Source organism: Phymastichus coffea, unplaced genomic scaffold (assembly GCF_024137745.1).
Source record: "Phymastichus coffea isolate CEN01 unplaced genomic scaffold, Cenicafe_Pcof_1.1 PCOF00054, whole genome shotgun sequence".
NCBI lineage: Eukaryota > Metazoa > Arthropoda > Insecta > Hymenoptera > Eulophidae > Phymastichus > Phymastichus coffea.
Window position 1 is genome coordinate 1165816 of NW_026706865.1, and position 17519 is coordinate 1183334.

The window sequence follows — 17519 nt, forward strand, 5'->3', positions numbered from 1 at the left end:
GGTTGATGCTTTGCAGCCCATGGGCGGTATAAGTGAGCAAGATTTCATGGCACGTGCAAACAAACTTCGTGAAGCAGTTGCCACTCTTTCAAAATCTCTTAACTCAGCACCGCTGAACGGAAAAGACTTCGAAAGATTTACCGAGCAAGATGACTGTCTGAAGAAAATCAGCAGTGCCTTGAACATGTTGAAAGCAAGTGTCGAAGAGATGAGCTACTTGTGGGAAAATGTCACCGATAACGAAGTAGCTTGCCATCACAATGAAAGTCTCAAGAACGAATGGACAATCGTTAATCAATGTTATATCGAGCGTTACAATCGATGGGCCAAGTGTAACGAAAAACTCAATGAGCTGAGAAACGCGTGCTGGAATTTTGACGATCAACTGTTGAAGATGGAAGCGAGTGTGAAAGATGTTGCTGTAAATCCGCATATTAAAGTTAATAAAGCGAGAATGCTAGAGCTGGATCACGAGATGCCACTAATGTTGAGAATGATGAATAATATTAGCGTGACTATGACTGATGTTACTAATAGATCCTCATCTGCGGATGTTAAGGAATGGCAAAAGGTTATTGATGATTTGAAGACTCGTTGGCAGAGATTCGTTACCGAGTGGAATATTCAGAAGAGCAGGTTTGTTTTTTTTTATATTTTCATCAAATTCTTTAACAGATTATTCTGTAAATTTTTCAAATTTTCTTCGACGCTAAAATTTTTTTTATCGAGGTACTCTAAATAAACATTGCTTTTTTACGACTCGTTCAGCAGAGCAATGAATGTGAATAACAAAAAGAGAGTAGCAAAATTGCGTATCTGGGAATTCTGTGAAACTCATCACAGAGGACATGCATAGCATACTATAGCATAGCTTACATATTTACGATTCGCGTCTTTGGAGGGCCAGGGAAAATACACGATTTCCTCGTTGCTTGCGCCACACGGAGATGGCTATTTCAGTTCAGAGCGCGCGGCTTGAGCTTGTCGGCGTACGACGAGAACGAGAGCGAGTCGACCGTTCGATGTCTTGACCCATCGACGTATTATCCATATGTTGACCCGCGTTAAGAGAAATTTGTACTCTCGCTTTGCCAGGTCAGCGACTATGGGCAAGCATCGTACACCCAAGCAGATACTCGATGGAGCTAACAATCTGGTATCGCAAGTCAACTCGTTGCTGGTGTCAACTGCCAATCCATCTGATGATACCTCGCTTTCCATCCGGCATTCCATGGTTAAGGTGAGTTTTAATTTCTATTATAAATACTATTACAAAAGTTTTAGCTAAATTATTAGTCTGACGTAAGAATAATTAAAAATGAACAAGGCATAGTACGTTAATGTGTCAATTGTTCATTTCACTATGATTATTTTATACTTAATGAATATCTTACGAATGTTTGATAATAAAATTAGTAATAATCAAAGAACTTGCGAATCAAATTTGAAAATGTCAAGTTCCCATTCACACAAATCCGTTAGCACGTAAACGATTACGCGAGGCTTTCGTCGTTTTTGGTGAGAAAGTTTCGCACGCTAACTGAGGTACAAGAGAGAAGAGAGAGAGAAAGAGAGATAGAGAGAGAAATGAGATGCCCAGAATAGAAAATTTATCTCTAACAGCAAGGCAAACGTGGCGTTGCTCTGTTTTTGCGCTCGCTTTTCATGATAGTAGGTACAGAGCTGCTCATCCGCTAATTTTGGATTTTGCCACCCGTAAATAGATGCTCGGTTATTGGACAGCCTTTATAATTCGCCCATTCGATCAATGAACTCTTTCTCTTGATTTAAGAATGAGAGATAAATACATATGCATTCGAAATTGACATGATTTTTTCTTATTTTTTCAGGCACGGGAAAAAGAGCTTGCAGATCAAATAAAAGAAATACAAACGTTGAAAAACCAACAAAATGTGAACGTCAGTGATGAAGAGTGCAATAAAATTATCGCTAATTTAGAAAAGGTGATTACAAACTGACACTTCTGTTAATTCAGTGGTTATAAATATCATCCAAACTTACATCCACACCTCCGTATATCTTCGTGAACGACGGTGTGATTATTTATTAACTAAGTCCGGCTTCTGTTGCAGGCTCACGCGGGTATGTTGGCCCACAAGGAGTATGTGGAGAGTAAATTGACTTCGCTTAAGAAGTACGTGCAAAGTTTGGACGCGGTTATGGCCTGGGTGATAGAGACTCGAGAGAGGCTCAACCTCGCTCGCGATCTTCCTGAGCAGGATCGTACTAAAGCCATCGACGTTATTATGGTGAGTGAAGGGGCTTCTTCAATAAATGTTTTTGTATTGTTGATTTATTGAGATTCATCAAGTTAAAAAAGCTACATTTTTATTTGCATTAAAATTAAATATGAGTTTCACAAAGTTGTAAATAACGGAATCAAAATAATATGAGTTTAATGGTTGATCCTTTTGGAATTGTAGGCAAGCGTCGAGGATCGCCAAATGGAAGTGAAAGACGTATTGGAGAATTATACAAATCTAGAAAAGGAATGCGAGTCTGCAAAACAGACTGTCTCCATTGAACTTCAAGTATACTTTCTTAACTCATTCTAGTTTCTTTCAATTTGTTGTTGATTGATTAACAATTCTGGTTTCAATATATACAAATTTTATTTTCAATTCAATAATAACTTTCAGGAAAAATTAAGGAAACTAAGAGACGACTGGAATTTACTAAAAAATCACGGTGACATAGAAATAGAAGCTGTGACAGCAACTACACCGGTACAACATCGGGGTGAGTACTTTTTCGCAATATATTTAGAAAGGACAAGCAAATTTTTGTTATGTGACGAGCTTCCTCCTGTGTCCTGCGAATAACTTACGCATCCCCCCAAAAAAATCGTAGAATAAGACCAAAAAGTAGAGAACTGCGTAAGTGAGGTAAAACCAGGCGACGTAATGTTGGTCAAAGTTATCATCTAAGTCGTCCATCTTCTTTAACAAATCAACAAAATATATGTTATTATTCTTATTGAAAGATTAGTGATAGATAAATTTCATCTCAAAGATAGTGTTAAGTTTATTATGTGAGTGCAACAGTCGCGTGTTTTCAGTATTTCGCATTTAATCTACCTCTACAAAAAAGATTGCGATCATATATTTCAATGAAAATAAAAATTTTCTACTTTGGTATCTTAATAAATAATCTAATCTCAAAAAATTATCTTCAGTCGAATCATTGATCAATGAGCCACGAAGTTGAATGAACTCGAAGGAAAGAAAAAAATTATCTTGAAGCTTTTTGGCCCTTCGTTTTCGGAAGTTTAAATCCTCACAGCTGGGATTTGTTAAATCGAAAAATTCGATTGCCGAGGATAAGAGGGATAGAAGGGTGTAAGGTGAACGCGCTCGCAGCTAATCGAACGAGCAGCACAGCGGCTTCTACTACTATACCTCGGCGTGCACGCGGCGTTGGCAGCGGCTGCGAAAGGGTGGTTCTGGCAGGTTGCAGCCACTTTCCGAATTTATCGCCGTCCCGCCCATTAAACTCCGTCGCTCTTTCGGTTTTTTTCTTCTTTGCCTTAATTTTCCCTACTCCTTGCGTTTCGTGACGGGTCATTGTGTGAAATCTTCTTCCGTATATACATATATATATTGAAATTTTACCTTTTCTTATGTTTTGACTACCGTACCGTATCTATATTTGCCATCCTATGTTCTTTTCATCATTGTTCAAAAGACTAATTCGATTGTGTTCTTGATCCTAGATATGTATTCTTGGAGATATTCGTGTCAAGTGATAAGTTTGTGTTAGTAATATTCATCAATGTGTGTAAACAAATGAAATTCTCATGCGCGTATTTCTTTGTTATTTTTCCTCAGAGTAATATTTGCCGCATCGAAAGAATCTCTTATTTATTATAAAAAATGCATGGAAATAATCCGCTTCCGTTCTCTACCCAACTCAATCCACCCTTCATTGTTTTTTATGCTATCGCTCTTAGTTCATTTATTGCTATCCTTTTGACTTTGTCGTTGCTGCCGCGTATAGATGAAGTTTGTCCACTTCTTAATTTTTTTATCTTCTATCCGATGGAAAAATCTAGAAGCTGCGCGCTTCTGATCAATATATAGCTCATCTCCCGCTTGCAAGAATGTTTTTCCCCTCAGTGGACGCCTATCGCGTTATCTTTACTGTGTCGAAAAAGTAAGCGTTTTCTCGAGAGAGCGAGGCCATGCGCGCATGCTATTGACTCGCCAAATCAGATAATAGTTTAATTATTTCTTTAGTGTGTATAGAGTTGGAAGTAAGAAGGAAGTGGGCAGCATGGAGATTATATGAATTGCCAAGTGTTGTTCAGATTGATAATTTGGTCGTAGTTGATAACACTTCTTTTGAAAGAATCGAATTTTATTTATAATCAGAGCATATATATATTTCAGCTCAAAAGTCCTCGCTCTCCTTGAAAAAAACAATGAATTTTACCAACGAACCTACCCACTCGAAGTATGCCCTCACTTCGCATTTGCACGTCCTCTCGTTACTCCAAGCTATCTCTTCCTCTCTCTCTCTCTCTCTCTCTCTCTTTCTTTCTCTCTCTCCCTCTCTCTCTCTCCCCCTCTCCCTCTCTCTCGACTCTTGAAAAAAGAAAAGAAAATATAGTAGGAAACCTTCCGCGCGTAAGGTATATAGAACCTCCAAGGGTTGTAAGCATGTGCAGCTTCTCTTATCTACACCACGCACGGCACTTTATTCCTGCAAAAGAAAATAGTGAGTGGCTTAGTTTTCACGAGCTGGTCGCTAAAAATAAGGACCGCGCGTGCATGTGTGCAAACATGATTGAAGGTCTTTTTCATCCTTGGTGCACGAACGCTAAGTGCAGTCAATTTGTTAATATATTTTGAAAATTTCATTGGCTTTCGAAAGGCTTTTCATTGTGCAGCACACGATTCGGTACACCCGTGTCGTTTTTCGGGAGATACATAAATTGAAGCTGACGGGCTGAAGCTTTACATGGTCTACGTGTGTCCGACAGTAATGCTATTAAATGGGTGACGTATTCAAAATGCTTACGCGTCGAGAGGGGTGTGCAAATACAGGAAAGAACAAGAATCGCTACACTAACATTTTCACGATAAAAGTCGTACGTTAAATGTTACTGGAGAAATATAATGAAAGTAATAAACTGATGTAATGTCGTCAATGTGCGCTCACTTTACGCTAATACCCAACTGCAACATAAAGAAAAAGAAACAATTCATCTACCCCGACAACGAAAATAAAAAGAGAGTCCTTGCAGCACAAGCATTAATCGTACCAGCCGAATTAAACACAGCTTCAGCCAGAAAAAATCCAAAACCTCTCTCTGTCTCGCGAATGCAAGACGACAGAGGAAGCGAAGATTGTGGGGGGCACGGCCGCGGGTATACAGTGTGTACGTACGAAGGGAGGAAGGGAGAGGTTCTCGAGTAGCAACTGGTGCTGCTGGCGTCGCGCGGTCTGCAAAAGCAACGAGAGCCAGAGAGACTTCCCTGCGAGCATATAGTGACATTGACCGCCGGCGGTGGAGCGAGAAAGAGAGAGAGCGCGTTAGGGGTTTTCAAGCTCGACGCCTGCGCGAGGATCCCCTCTACCTTTACTATACACACGCAGAGGATGTGTCTTCAGGGATATGTATGGTCGACGAGAGTAAGAGTGCTGCGAGAATTATCATAAACGACTCCGATTGGTCTTTTTTTATTTGTAATTTATTCTTGGAGCTTCTTCAGAATTGGCTTTTAAATCTTTTGTAAAGTTCGGTTGCTTTGTTAGAGTACGGGACGACGCAATGGCTCAGCTGTAAATTTTCATCGCAATCACTAGGAATTAAGCGTCCCCTCGACAACATATACATTACAGACTAATTCTTCAACATTTATCAAAGTAGTCGAGAATTTTTAGAGAAAGAAATTTCACAACGATTCTCGATCATCGCTCTCCTCCCCGAACGCACGCGTAGACGCTCAAATTGTGGCGATATTTCTCGCTTGTCGCTTATCTCCCTTAAACTTCTCGCTTTCTCTCTCTCTCTCTCTCCTTCCCCCTCCTCTTCCTCTCTCTCTTACTTTCGTTTACATTTTGCAGGTTCGCATTTATCCTCCTTATACCTTGGCAGTTTCTCCCTTGGCCTTGTGCAAACTTTCTTTCCTTCTTTTCGAATTCTAGTCGGGAAAATTTTTGCTGCGTATTGTTGGAAAATACCTGAGAAAGATGAACCTTCGCGATACTTGCTCATTGGTATTGCCGTTTCTGCTTTGCTAAAAACATTGGCGAAAGAAAGACGAGGAGAAAAATCTCACTCTCGCCCAACAGAACGATCATTCAAGTACCGCTCAATAACAGATCTACACACACACACACACACACACACACACACACACACACACACACACACACACACACACACACACACACACACACACACAGACACATACAGGTGAGCGAGCAGTGTGAGAATCGTGTTCTAATAACTGCAACTCCGACACACACACAGAAAGGCTGTCATCTTTGTTTCGGAGTTTATTCTCCAACCCCGCTTTTCCCCCATTCCAGAGAGCTAGAGAGAGCGCCTTCCCCTTCTCCGCAGAGAGAAACACGAACACACACAAATCCACCCCTCATCTCTCTACCTACCTACTGCTACCGAGCCGAGGGGTTGCGCACGTCAGTACAGCCCTGGACACGGTCGCACGGGTACTGCGTTCACGTTTTCCTTCTTGCTCTTCGAGAAGTGCTGTTATTTCATACAGACTCCAGTGCATGTGTTGTGCGGGTGAAGATTTTTTTGGTGATCGTGCGTTTACTATCTGTGCATGTGTGCGTGCGTCTGAGTTTTCTTGCACGTGCGCTGCGCAAACTGTGCCAGAACGCAGCGGCTGAATTATGAACGGCATCACGTGAGTACAATGCGGGCGCCGCGTGCATTATTACGATACGCGCGCATCGTGTACCGGCCGGTACGCCTTTTCAGAAAGCGTATGCATTGTGCGTTGCTTTTTCATTTTGGAAGCGCAGGAACGAATTGATGAATGCGCGCGAATTTCAAGCTGCTCAGTTACTTCGATATCATAACGCTTAGCGGCGTATTATGTATTAAAATATCGATCAGCGTTGACAAAAATAAAACCACTACTGCCGATGTTAGAAACTTTAGCACGCGGTCTAGAAACAGAAGTGTGTGCGACAAGTCACTTCAAAATAGACAACTAGGGCAGATTATTAATGAATGATCAAAAGAATCGATAATAGCTTGTAAAATTTTATATAGCAAGGCTTTTGTATCAGGCTTGCTCTAGACTTTTGATCTCGAGACGATTAACGAGAAGGAAAAAAAAGAAAAGATTAAATTGCTCTCGAGAGGCTTACTTTTTTTCGAACAGAAAAAAATCCTTGATGTGCATCCGCTCGTTATGGATTGATTAATTCTATTGTCAGTACAAAAAGTCAGATCTCTATAAATAATACGAGAATTTTTTCTCGCACGATCAGTCGTTAAAATATGGGCACTTGTATTAATAACTCATCGGTTAATTTTTTTGAAGCAATGAACGTATGAGGGGAAAGAGAGAAGTGCTGCACACGTCCGTTTTTCATATTATTCTGTATATAGGTCAGTTGCTCGCACTGCGAGATTCCCGACAGAAATAGAGCATGCCAGAGGCAGGAAATACACATTTTACGTGATTTGTAATAATCGATATCGTCATTGAATTTCTCGCGCGAGAAATTTGTCGGCGAACGATGATTAGAGTGAAAAGTTTGGTTGAAAACTATACTGAAGCATAAACTATCGAATATACAAGCAAAAAGTGTACGATAACAAGAATTTCGTTAAAAATACAAATACTAAAACCATTCGATACATTTTCTGTTTTTTCTATTTGACCCTAAACGAAACGTGTCCATTTTGCAGAAAGATACTGATATCATAAAATAGAGCGCTTTAAGCTATTCATCGCCAAAGAAGCTTCTGCTGTACTAAAAAGAAAGAAAAAAAACTTGGCCCACATGTAGAGAGCATCCGGTATATTGAATCCACTTTCGAAGAGGAAAATATAGATCGAATAACTCTTACCGTTCCTTCTTTTTTAGTAATTAGTTACACTATCACTATTACGGTCATTAATAGTCGAAGTAGTCGTACACATTTGTAGATATAACTTTGGCGAATTGGATTTTCCGCGTTGTGGAAAATTATTATATATACGAGTATGTATACCGATAACGAGTGGCGGATATTGAATGTGCATGACTGCGTTTTTACAGTGAAACGAACACACTTCACCTGCGGAAGATAAAAACATTTACTGATTATATATATATTAGCGGTAGCAGCGGTAGCCTAATTACTATCTCTAGTCAAGCTTTGCAATAAATTTGGTGCATAACATTTACCGTAATATTGGACACAGTACTAATTTGACAACGTGGTTTTACCACTGATACGTTTAAGTGACATGTGATTCTTAGTAAACCAATTCTAATTCCATTATGCAAGTGTATAAAGTATAGATAGCCATAAGTATTATCAATAAATAATTTATTGTTTAATTTAATTTTAGTTCCCTAAAGTGACTAACAACACAATCAGGGAAACGTTGGATGGAATAGAGTTGTTGATTTATTTAAGGGATGGCCTTTGCTACCTCTAAATTCTCTATTTTTTTTGTATAAATATTTACTTTATTTTTTAATAAATACCGAATGAACCAAGAGTAAAATACGGAAAATTGTTTCGGATGATAAATGAATTTGCCCATCAAAAAGAGAGATATGGCAAAAGGTAACATATGTCCAATTCCAATATACTTTTTTTCTTTGTGTCATTCGACGCTGGCTTGATTCCTCGTAAAACATTTGCCGTGGATTGATTGGTCAAATGAGAAGGGAGCGGTCTTTCGTCATCGACGAAAAGAGAAGGAGAAAGGATAAGTTGATCGTGCACATAAAAATAAAGAGTGAAAGGGTGCCAAAGTGAATTAGAGGGAGCGAACGCTCTCTTTTCTCGCGTGGCGCGCGACGCGAGAAAAAAGAAGCGAGACGGTTAATGGAGAAAGATGAAAAGGGACGAGTAGATTGGAAAAAAAGAACCGTGTCGCGCGTATATGTGTATGCACAGATGATGAGAAGTGTCACACTTTCCCCTTTTTTTCAATTTGTAAGAAAAGCACTTCCTAGTTGGGATTTTCGTCGCAAATAATTTCAAAATTCCTCTGGTGAAAGCTTAGCTTATCGCATGTATACAAAAGACATATTACGTGCAAGCTTGAGCTTTTCTCTCGTCAAGGCTTCAACGCTGTTTTAAATGTACTTGTGTCGAGCTCCGCAAGCTGACGGCGCGTTGGGATATACATTTTTTTCTTTCTCTCTCGAGCTAAAAAATTACGAGTGGTATTACAGTTCCTCGTCGAGATTATTGTTTTTCGTGCGGGAATAACCTGCATTTTTTCCAAGTTGTTATTTTTCCGCGAGAAAAAGCTGGCGTCGACGTTTCTGCAATAAAGGGATTTATATAAATGTTCATTTCGGCGATACGCTGTCCATCCGAAATTAAGGAAAAGATATTCTTCCCATAACCGTTATCGTTAGTTGCATTGAAGCCTACCATAAATAAAATGAAGAAGAAACGATTTGAATTCACGCAATAAATGAAACTACTACACGCCGAGTCTGAGCAATCTGGGAGCAGCATTACTTTGCGCCGCGGAAGTAGAAGAAAATGTGGGACGGAAAGAGAAGAATAGACGCACGCGCGCAAGCGAGACTCTCCCTTTTTTCGTCGTATATGACTTATCGATTTGGCGGCTCGTACCTTTCCTTTTTTTTCTACGGGTCACCGAACGAGGTTGACGTACTTTGCGTCGAACGATTAATGGGTTCACAGGTAATTTTTGGTCAGCAGTAGCTCCTTCGCGATTGATCGATTCCTCATTGACAAAAGTGCGTATGACCGGTTTTACTTGCTTGTTTGCAGCCAGTCCGCGTAGTTTTGTTTCTCTCTCGCTCTTTCGACGTCAATGTCGGAATGGTAGCGTTTAAAAGTAGTAGAATAATAGTATTCCCTTTGGCCACAGAAAATCTCTCAAGCCTTTTAAAAGGAAAAAGGAAAGAAGAAGAAAAGCTGGCGTCTGCCAAGCGCAATAACTTACTTTTCTCTCTCGTATAATTTCTTTCGCCTCGGAGCTATCGGTTTCAATATACACACAAAGCGCATGCGCCCTTGTAAATCCAATTTCTCGTCTCGTTAGTTATACCTGGGTCTTTGAAAAAATTCGCAGAAAGGAAAAGTTTGCTGATATTAATGAAGAGCACGAGAGCGGGCATGATTTTGGCTTTGCCTCGCGCGCAGCAGCTGTTGCGCGAGGCCGGCCTGGCGGAAAATCGAAGCCCGCGTGCTGGCCGCCGTTGTCGATCCAAGACCAAGGCCCAAGACTGATTGCTACGCTCTCCAAGCTGATGCTTCTCTACTTGTCCACAACTGCGGCAGTCGTGTGAGCGAGCCTTTCCTTTTCTTCGGCGAGGCCGCACCCGTTTGCCTACTCTAGTGTGCTCACAAATGCCTCGCGCAAACAAACATCCGCACTCGAGTTATTCGTCAAATAACTAGCGCACATCGACGATTTCCATCAACTCGTGCGCCCTCCTCGCCCGAAGTAACAGCAGCGAGATTAATCAGCTCCGCCGAATAAGTGCCTCCGGCGAGCAAGCTGACGCGCTTTCAACTCTCTCTCTCTCCTTCCCTCTGTCTCTCGATTTCGCGTCATTTCGTCGGCCGCTTTAATCACGGATATTACCCAGGTTATCCAGTTACGCGTGTCGCTCGCTCCAAAGTGCTGTTTCCTTATAATTGTCTAATTTGCCTACCGATGCCTTTTGTGCGCTCTCCTTCTTGAATTAACTCCTTGTCATGCTGGACGCTGGAGGCTTCGGCCAAGTTTTTACCTCGTTTCGTTTTTTAGCCGTTGTTGCAAAGCTAATCTGCATTGTTGCTCGCTGTATCATTTTGCGTAGAGAGACATCGAAATCAAGAGAGTGTGTGATCGATTGATCGCCAAAGCAAAGACCATTATTACATCCTCTTTGTCGTAAGACATTTCTCTTGTTGGGGAGTTCAACATCCGTTACGTAACACTGATGAGTTTTCCAAACTATGCTATCTTGGTGAGTTCGACTTTTGCCAACAATGCGCTCCCGGCTGTTAACTGCTTCTCTTGCAATGACGAAGAATGGTTGCTGTCTCGAATCAATGTGCAGCAATTTTCGCGCTGTAGATCGCCGGCAGAAGATTAGGCTTTTTCGATGGCGGAGGCAATTTCGGAAATGTTGCAATCTCCCTTTGGCAGGATGCAGCCCGGCAATCGATTAAGCCAAGGCTATTCGTGCACGTATGCCTCTCTGCTTGTGTCTTACGTTTACCGAGGCCGAGATTCCCTTGATGGATATTAGATTGCTTAAGCTAGTCATCCGCTTAGTCTCCTTGATCGACGCCTGCTTGCGCTGAATTGTGCTGAAGTTTTCCAGAAAACCCGCTGCACTTCATCCATTTCAGAGCTGTGTATCCACTACTGTTTGATGATTTTCCAATTGATCGTTTGCCATTTGCCGTAAAATCAATTATTCAAAATAGATTGCCCGTTTCCCCATATATCACCAAAACTTGGCGTAGCAGGGAGGAATTATCAATAGCCCAATGGTAAACACATTTGCGATATGACGAATTGAATTCCAATAGTTCCGAGGCATGAAAGTTTGGCGTAACTACATAGACAACTTTTATCTTCTTCATATTGAAGTTCGGTCAGGAGCTTTATTCGCACCTAAGACAAACTCGAAGCTTTGCTCACGAAATGAGGGAGCTTCATGGAAATCTAGTATGCGCACAGTTGGACTTTACGAGCACGGTGATAAATGTTAATGTCGTTTGACGACCGCACGCAAACAGTTGTGTATAAGGACGTCGGCGCTAGTGTTTTTTAAGAGTTGGTTAAGCCGCTTATAGCCTGAGCACGCGACAATATGCAACACGTAAATGCACAAGAACAAACGATCGATGAGTCGGTTACACACTAAAGATTCACCTAGTTCTTTCGCTTCGTTGACACCAGCTGCAGGCTCCGCGGTCATTCACCCCTCATCAACTAAACAGCGTATATAGTGCACAGACTTCCCAGTGTAATTTCTAGTTAAAGGTAGCTCTCCGTGAGCTGCTTTTCTTCTTTTTTCACAAAAGCGAATTTTTTCTGCGAGCTCCCATTGTACGAGTTGGAACTAAAAACAGCCGGACGCATGGCCTATTTCTCCGCGCTTTTGTTGAGTTTTACAGTCAAAGTGAGCGACTCAAAGGCGTAGAGAAAAAAAAGACGCTTTATTTTTTGTTTGTTTGAACGGCTTTGGTTTAATGTGCGGCTGAAATTTGGAGAAGAGATTGAGAATGGATGTTTCAGGTAGTGGCGGATTTCGTATTTTCGCGTTTTCACAATATTGAAATAGCTTTTTTTGTTCAACTGGTGTGCGTTTGGCGAGAATTATTAATTTACGCAAGTGTGTACGCTTCAATTTTCGAAAATGCAACGCGCTATTTTCATTCTTGACCGAGTAGCTCTCGCTCCGCAAAATTCACACCTCACTCGCGCTTGATTAATCAATAATCATATTTTGAAAAAAAAAGTTCAATATCGATCGAGTTGCTTACGCGTGATAGGTAAATTAACGCCGCAACCCTCCGGACGAACAAGGGAAAAAAAGAGAGACCGAGAACTCATAATTAATCGAGCGCGTGACTACACGAGGACCAAACTTAATTACACTCTCGTTGATTTTGGACTAGAGCGCTGTTTGTTTGAAGTCTTTTATACGCGAGACCGCAGTCTCGAAGCGACTTGTTCTTTTGTTTTCCCTTACGCGCTAACGGAGATTTGGATAAATGCGTGATATCGATACACACTTATTGTACTTTTATGTCGAAGATGTCGAAAAGCACTTTTGCAGCACGAGCCGAGATCAGCAGAGTGAATTTTATGAAATAGCTCGATCAACGAAGAGTCCTCAACTAACGCGAGTCGACAATACGTCTCCAACGTAATTCAATCCCTCTACTACATAAACCGATTGCTCTTCATCTCAATCAACTATAAATGACCTTCTACCCAAGACAAATAAATAAATCAGCTTTATGTGAAAGTTGATCAATATCTACTCAACTCTACTCTTTTCATAAAATATAATCGCAAACTCCCATGAGATAATCGAAGCATAATATAAGCCCCACGCGCGACTGGTGGATCGGTTGATAAGCCCAGCGGGATAACACTGCCTGTATTCATCAGCTCTTGCGTTTGATTGATTACTCACAAGCACACGACATACATACATATATATTTTAATGATTTGATTGTGTTTGAGGATGATGTTTGATGATACGATTTGCAATTGTGTGCTGACGACAAATCGTTCGTCAGCTGTGTGTGTGAAAACTTTTGAAAATTAGGTCGGCGTCTCATTATCATGCGACGCCGCGGGGCCGAACTTTTGGAAAGCGATTAGTTGCTCGAACTCAAACTCCAGTTTGTAACGATCTTGATGACAGGCGAGCTAACCGCGCGATGGAGGACTTTTTTTCCGGTGTTTTGTAAGGCATCTCGAGTTGGAGGCTCCAGCGACCGAGAAAGCAGCTGCTCCTGCCAAGATTCTACTCGTATAATCTACTTACGCTGGGTGGAATTTCACCTAACGGAAGATATATCTTCGGAAGCACTACTAATGGCAAGTTATTAGTGTATAGGCATTGTAAGCAGCTGCTACTCTCAGTTTATTCAATTTTGCTTCGACTCGAAAAGAAAGCTTTCCCTCGGATCTTCACCTAGTCAGCTACGACGATGAAGCGTGTCCGCTAGTGTGAAGAAAGAGAGCAAATAACGTTGCGCTCCCTACTCGATTAGCTGGGATTTGCGGCGTCCGCGAGCATTGAAAAATGCAGCTTCGCGAGCTGCTTAAGAACTATATATACGAGCCTTACAGAAAGGTGGGAGAGGTAATGAGATTTTAATGGCTTCCGCCGGCGAGTTTCCGCAAAAATGAAGTGAATTGTGGCTGTGTTCTCGTTTTGACGATTCAGTTGATACTCACATTTTAACGACGATAATGATAACTTCCTCGATGATGATGACGAAGATGGATAGTTTAGGTACGATTGGTATGAGCTTTGATGCTTTATTCGTAAAAATTGCGTCGGTAATCATTCACGTCATATCAAAACTAATTGAGAAAAAGTTACGATCGCATTTCGAGGGGTTATCAACTCAAAATAATACATACTAGGCTGAGCACAGTGAGATTAATTCGTGTAGGTTTCAAAGCCCATGGTCTACACATCTAATTCCAGTGTAATAGCTAGACCGAGTTTCGTGCACGGTGCTCATAAACATATAATTGTCATCAGATATGACGCAGAGTAGAGATCTGCTTTTCATAATCACGGGACGTTGAGGCTCGCACGAAACACGTAAGAGAGTATTAGCGATTTTTTTCTTACGTGGAACTTGTGATTTTTTGCACGCGTGTAGAACGACTGGCTATTGAGCGAGCAGTACCAGTGAGATCAGCTTGGAAACGCAGTAATAACAATCCATTGTAGTTTTCTGTATCGCACGCGGTGACAACGAGGCTAGGTTATCGCGTTGGTTTGCCGTTTGTGTAATGTAGATACGCCGACGGATTTGCAAGTTCTTACAAGCCGACGAACAATTTATTGGACGATCTAAAAAACAATTTGTCTCCACTTGTATTTCGGCACGGGAACGAGCAAACGACGCTACGTAACGCCAAGCGCCAGTAGTATCCCCCCGAAAAGTGCGCCTAATATACGAGAGAGACCACAGCGTGGCATCCGCCCAAAGATTGAAAGGAGGGCGAAAGACATCTTTCGCCCTCCTCGCGTATCGAAGAAGAAAAAAATTCTTTGGATACGGAAGTCACGTGTGCCATTCATTGGCGTCTTCGAGGGGTCGGAGGAGAGCTTTCGCGCCAAGCTTTTCGAGGGGGTTCACACCCTTCGTGGCTAGCTACCGCTGATGGGAGCAGCAGCTGCTGCTACTGCGCTAGAATTTTCAACCTTTGCTTCAGTCTAATATATTCGCGACGCGCCGCTCTTTTTATTCTGCTCGTATGGTGTTTGCTCGTGGCTGTTGTCGATGCTGTGGCTGAGCACGATTATACTGCAGGACGGTTTGTCTTGCTCGTTCGACTGTGTTTTCACGTGCGCATATTTGTTTTGACTTTCCGCTGCTTTTATTTCGTTGACATTAAATTTTACAATGTTGTTTTTTCAGAGTAAAGCACATGTTGGTCAACTTTATTCAACGTTCGCGGGTTTTCTTGTATTTATCTTGCATAAGTGTAATTAGAAATTGTTATAGGTTTAATGTAGTGATGTTCAATGGTACCTTTTACGTGAAAAGGTCAATAGATATTGCATTTACTATTCAATAATTCTTCGTTTTTAATATTTCCCGATACCAGCAGATTAGACAATATTTTCAGCAGCCTATGTTGGCTATTTATTATTTTGCACACATTCTCATAAAAAATGTATCGCATGGCTTCATATTTTAGATGGAGTGAGTGGAAATCTGTCTCGAAAAAATGAAAAAATTGTTTCACTTCTAATATTCAAGCAGCTTGGCTGATCACTTGAAAAAAGGGGATTCCGTCAAAAGTCAAAACCAAGCTTCCCTGCAGTTAAAAGAATGGAAGAGAGAGATAGAGAGAGAGAGAGAGAGAGAGAGAGAGAGAGAGAGAGAGAGAGAGAGAGAGAGAGAGAGAGAGAGAGAGGTCTCCCCGCAAGAGCTGCAGTTTTAATTACATGCCAAGTATCAAGCTTTCCGAATCAACCCCTTCGTGAAAAATCAACACCAGCAGCGAGACTTGAAAAAAAGCGGTCTCAACCCCCTTTTTTGCATGTCGTACGGAATAAGAGAGAGAGAGAGAAAAGTGCTTCACTACCTCTGCCGGCGGCAGCGGCAGCGGCAGCGTATCGAGCAAATATTGATTTCGAGGGAAAGGAGAGCTAGGTACCTGTGCGTTCTGTTTGCTGCCCACATGTTCTCTCTCTCTCTCTCTCTCTCTCTCTCTCTCCCCTCTCTTCCTCTCATCGTGGTTTTGGTTTCGATTTCAGTCGTATATTTACAGATGTGCGGTCGCACATCATCCATGCCTCAAATTTCGCTTGGCTTGATTTCTCGAGAGGCAAAATTTAAAGAGTACGTCTTTTTTGCTGCTTTTCCTGTTTTCGAACTTGCAGGTCACGCCGATATGCTATTTTGGAAATTTGTTTGCAAAGCTTGCTTTTTTTTCTCGTTAACGATGTTATATTTTGCACTTTTCGGATGAATTTCCGTATGACTATTGTAGTGTATAAACATTCATGTCATGAGAATATCGTTCAGGAGCAAGAAAATAATATATTTAAACCTCTTTAAACGTTTACAACCGAGCCTCTAATATCCCACTTGACTATATTAAGAACATCAGCATCCAAATATGTTGCTTTTTCTGTTGATTAGTTCAAATACTATTGTGGAACAATTTAATTGAATAAAAGTCAGATCAGGACAAGTTTAATAGATTGAGCATTTTATTGCAGTTCGTCTGCTGCAATTATTCACGTATACGTAATAAAAAAAATGTGTATGACAAATGATGCATAATCCTGAACGAAAGAAAAGTAAGACATTGCAGTTGATAACTCAGATGAGTCTTAAAAGCTACTGTCCAGTAGTAAATACATTCCAAGCTGATCTAGTAGCAGCGCACTTTTTCCGGCCCTTACGCGTGTATTTACCGGCTGTAAATCGCCAATAAATCTGTCGTTGTTTTTTCTTGTCTGCTTGCAAACCTCCCTCATCCGTGAAATTCGCCCGCGGCATTTAATCCCCGGCAGAGCCAGCAGGGCGAACAGCACAATTGTTAAGGAATTGAGAACCCTCTGTAGGCTCAAAAGGTATATTGCCGTAACGATAATTAGCATTGGCCCTGTCTGTTATATATAACATATGGCACGATCGATTGGACGGAAATATATGATCGAGATGCGCTTGAATATTGCACGCAAAGCTATTTTCTTCCTTTCTTGCTGAATAGCTTTCTTGTTATTGTTTTATTGGTCCATTCAATTTGATGACATATATTGTTGGAGATTTCGTTGAATCTTTGGTCGTCGATGGCTACTTGCAGAACCTATTTTTCACCGGCTCTGTTAATATATAGCCCGTAGTGAGCGAATAGAGATTTCAACAAAAATCTGTATATCAGCGAAATCAAGCTCGAGCAGTGTCATTGATTATTCGCCACTCAATTATTCTATACATTTCAATTGGCCGTATGTATTCCCCGGATAAGCGTGAACTTGAGCAACGGCAAGGTTAATGCGGCGTCAAATAGGATTCGACAAAGCTTCACGGCTTTTTATCAATACGAAATGACTCAAGTCGAAGGGGAACCGAAGCAAGAGAGAGCGC

General features: G+C 41.3%; 1 protein-coding gene across 3 annotated transcripts in view; it reads left to right on the top strand.

The window, feature by feature from the left end:
• LOC131665815 (dystrophin, isoforms A/C/F/G/H) overlaps positions 1-17519 on the top strand; it is a 175165-nt gene that overhangs the window by 20142 nt on the left and 137504 nt on the right. For all 3 annotated transcript variants that reach the window (XM_058937963.1, XM_058937964.1, XM_058937962.1), the window contains exons 27-32: positions 17-636; positions 1096-1240; positions 1851-1964; positions 2094-2270; positions 2445-2552; positions 2661-2760. In XM_058937963.1, coding sequence (XP_058793946.1) covers positions 17-636; positions 1096-1240; positions 1851-1964; positions 2094-2270; positions 2445-2552; positions 2661-2760 — 1264 coding nt within the window. The remainder of the gene's footprint in view (positions 1-16; positions 637-1095; positions 1241-1850; positions 1965-2093; positions 2271-2444; positions 2553-2660; positions 2761-17519) is intronic.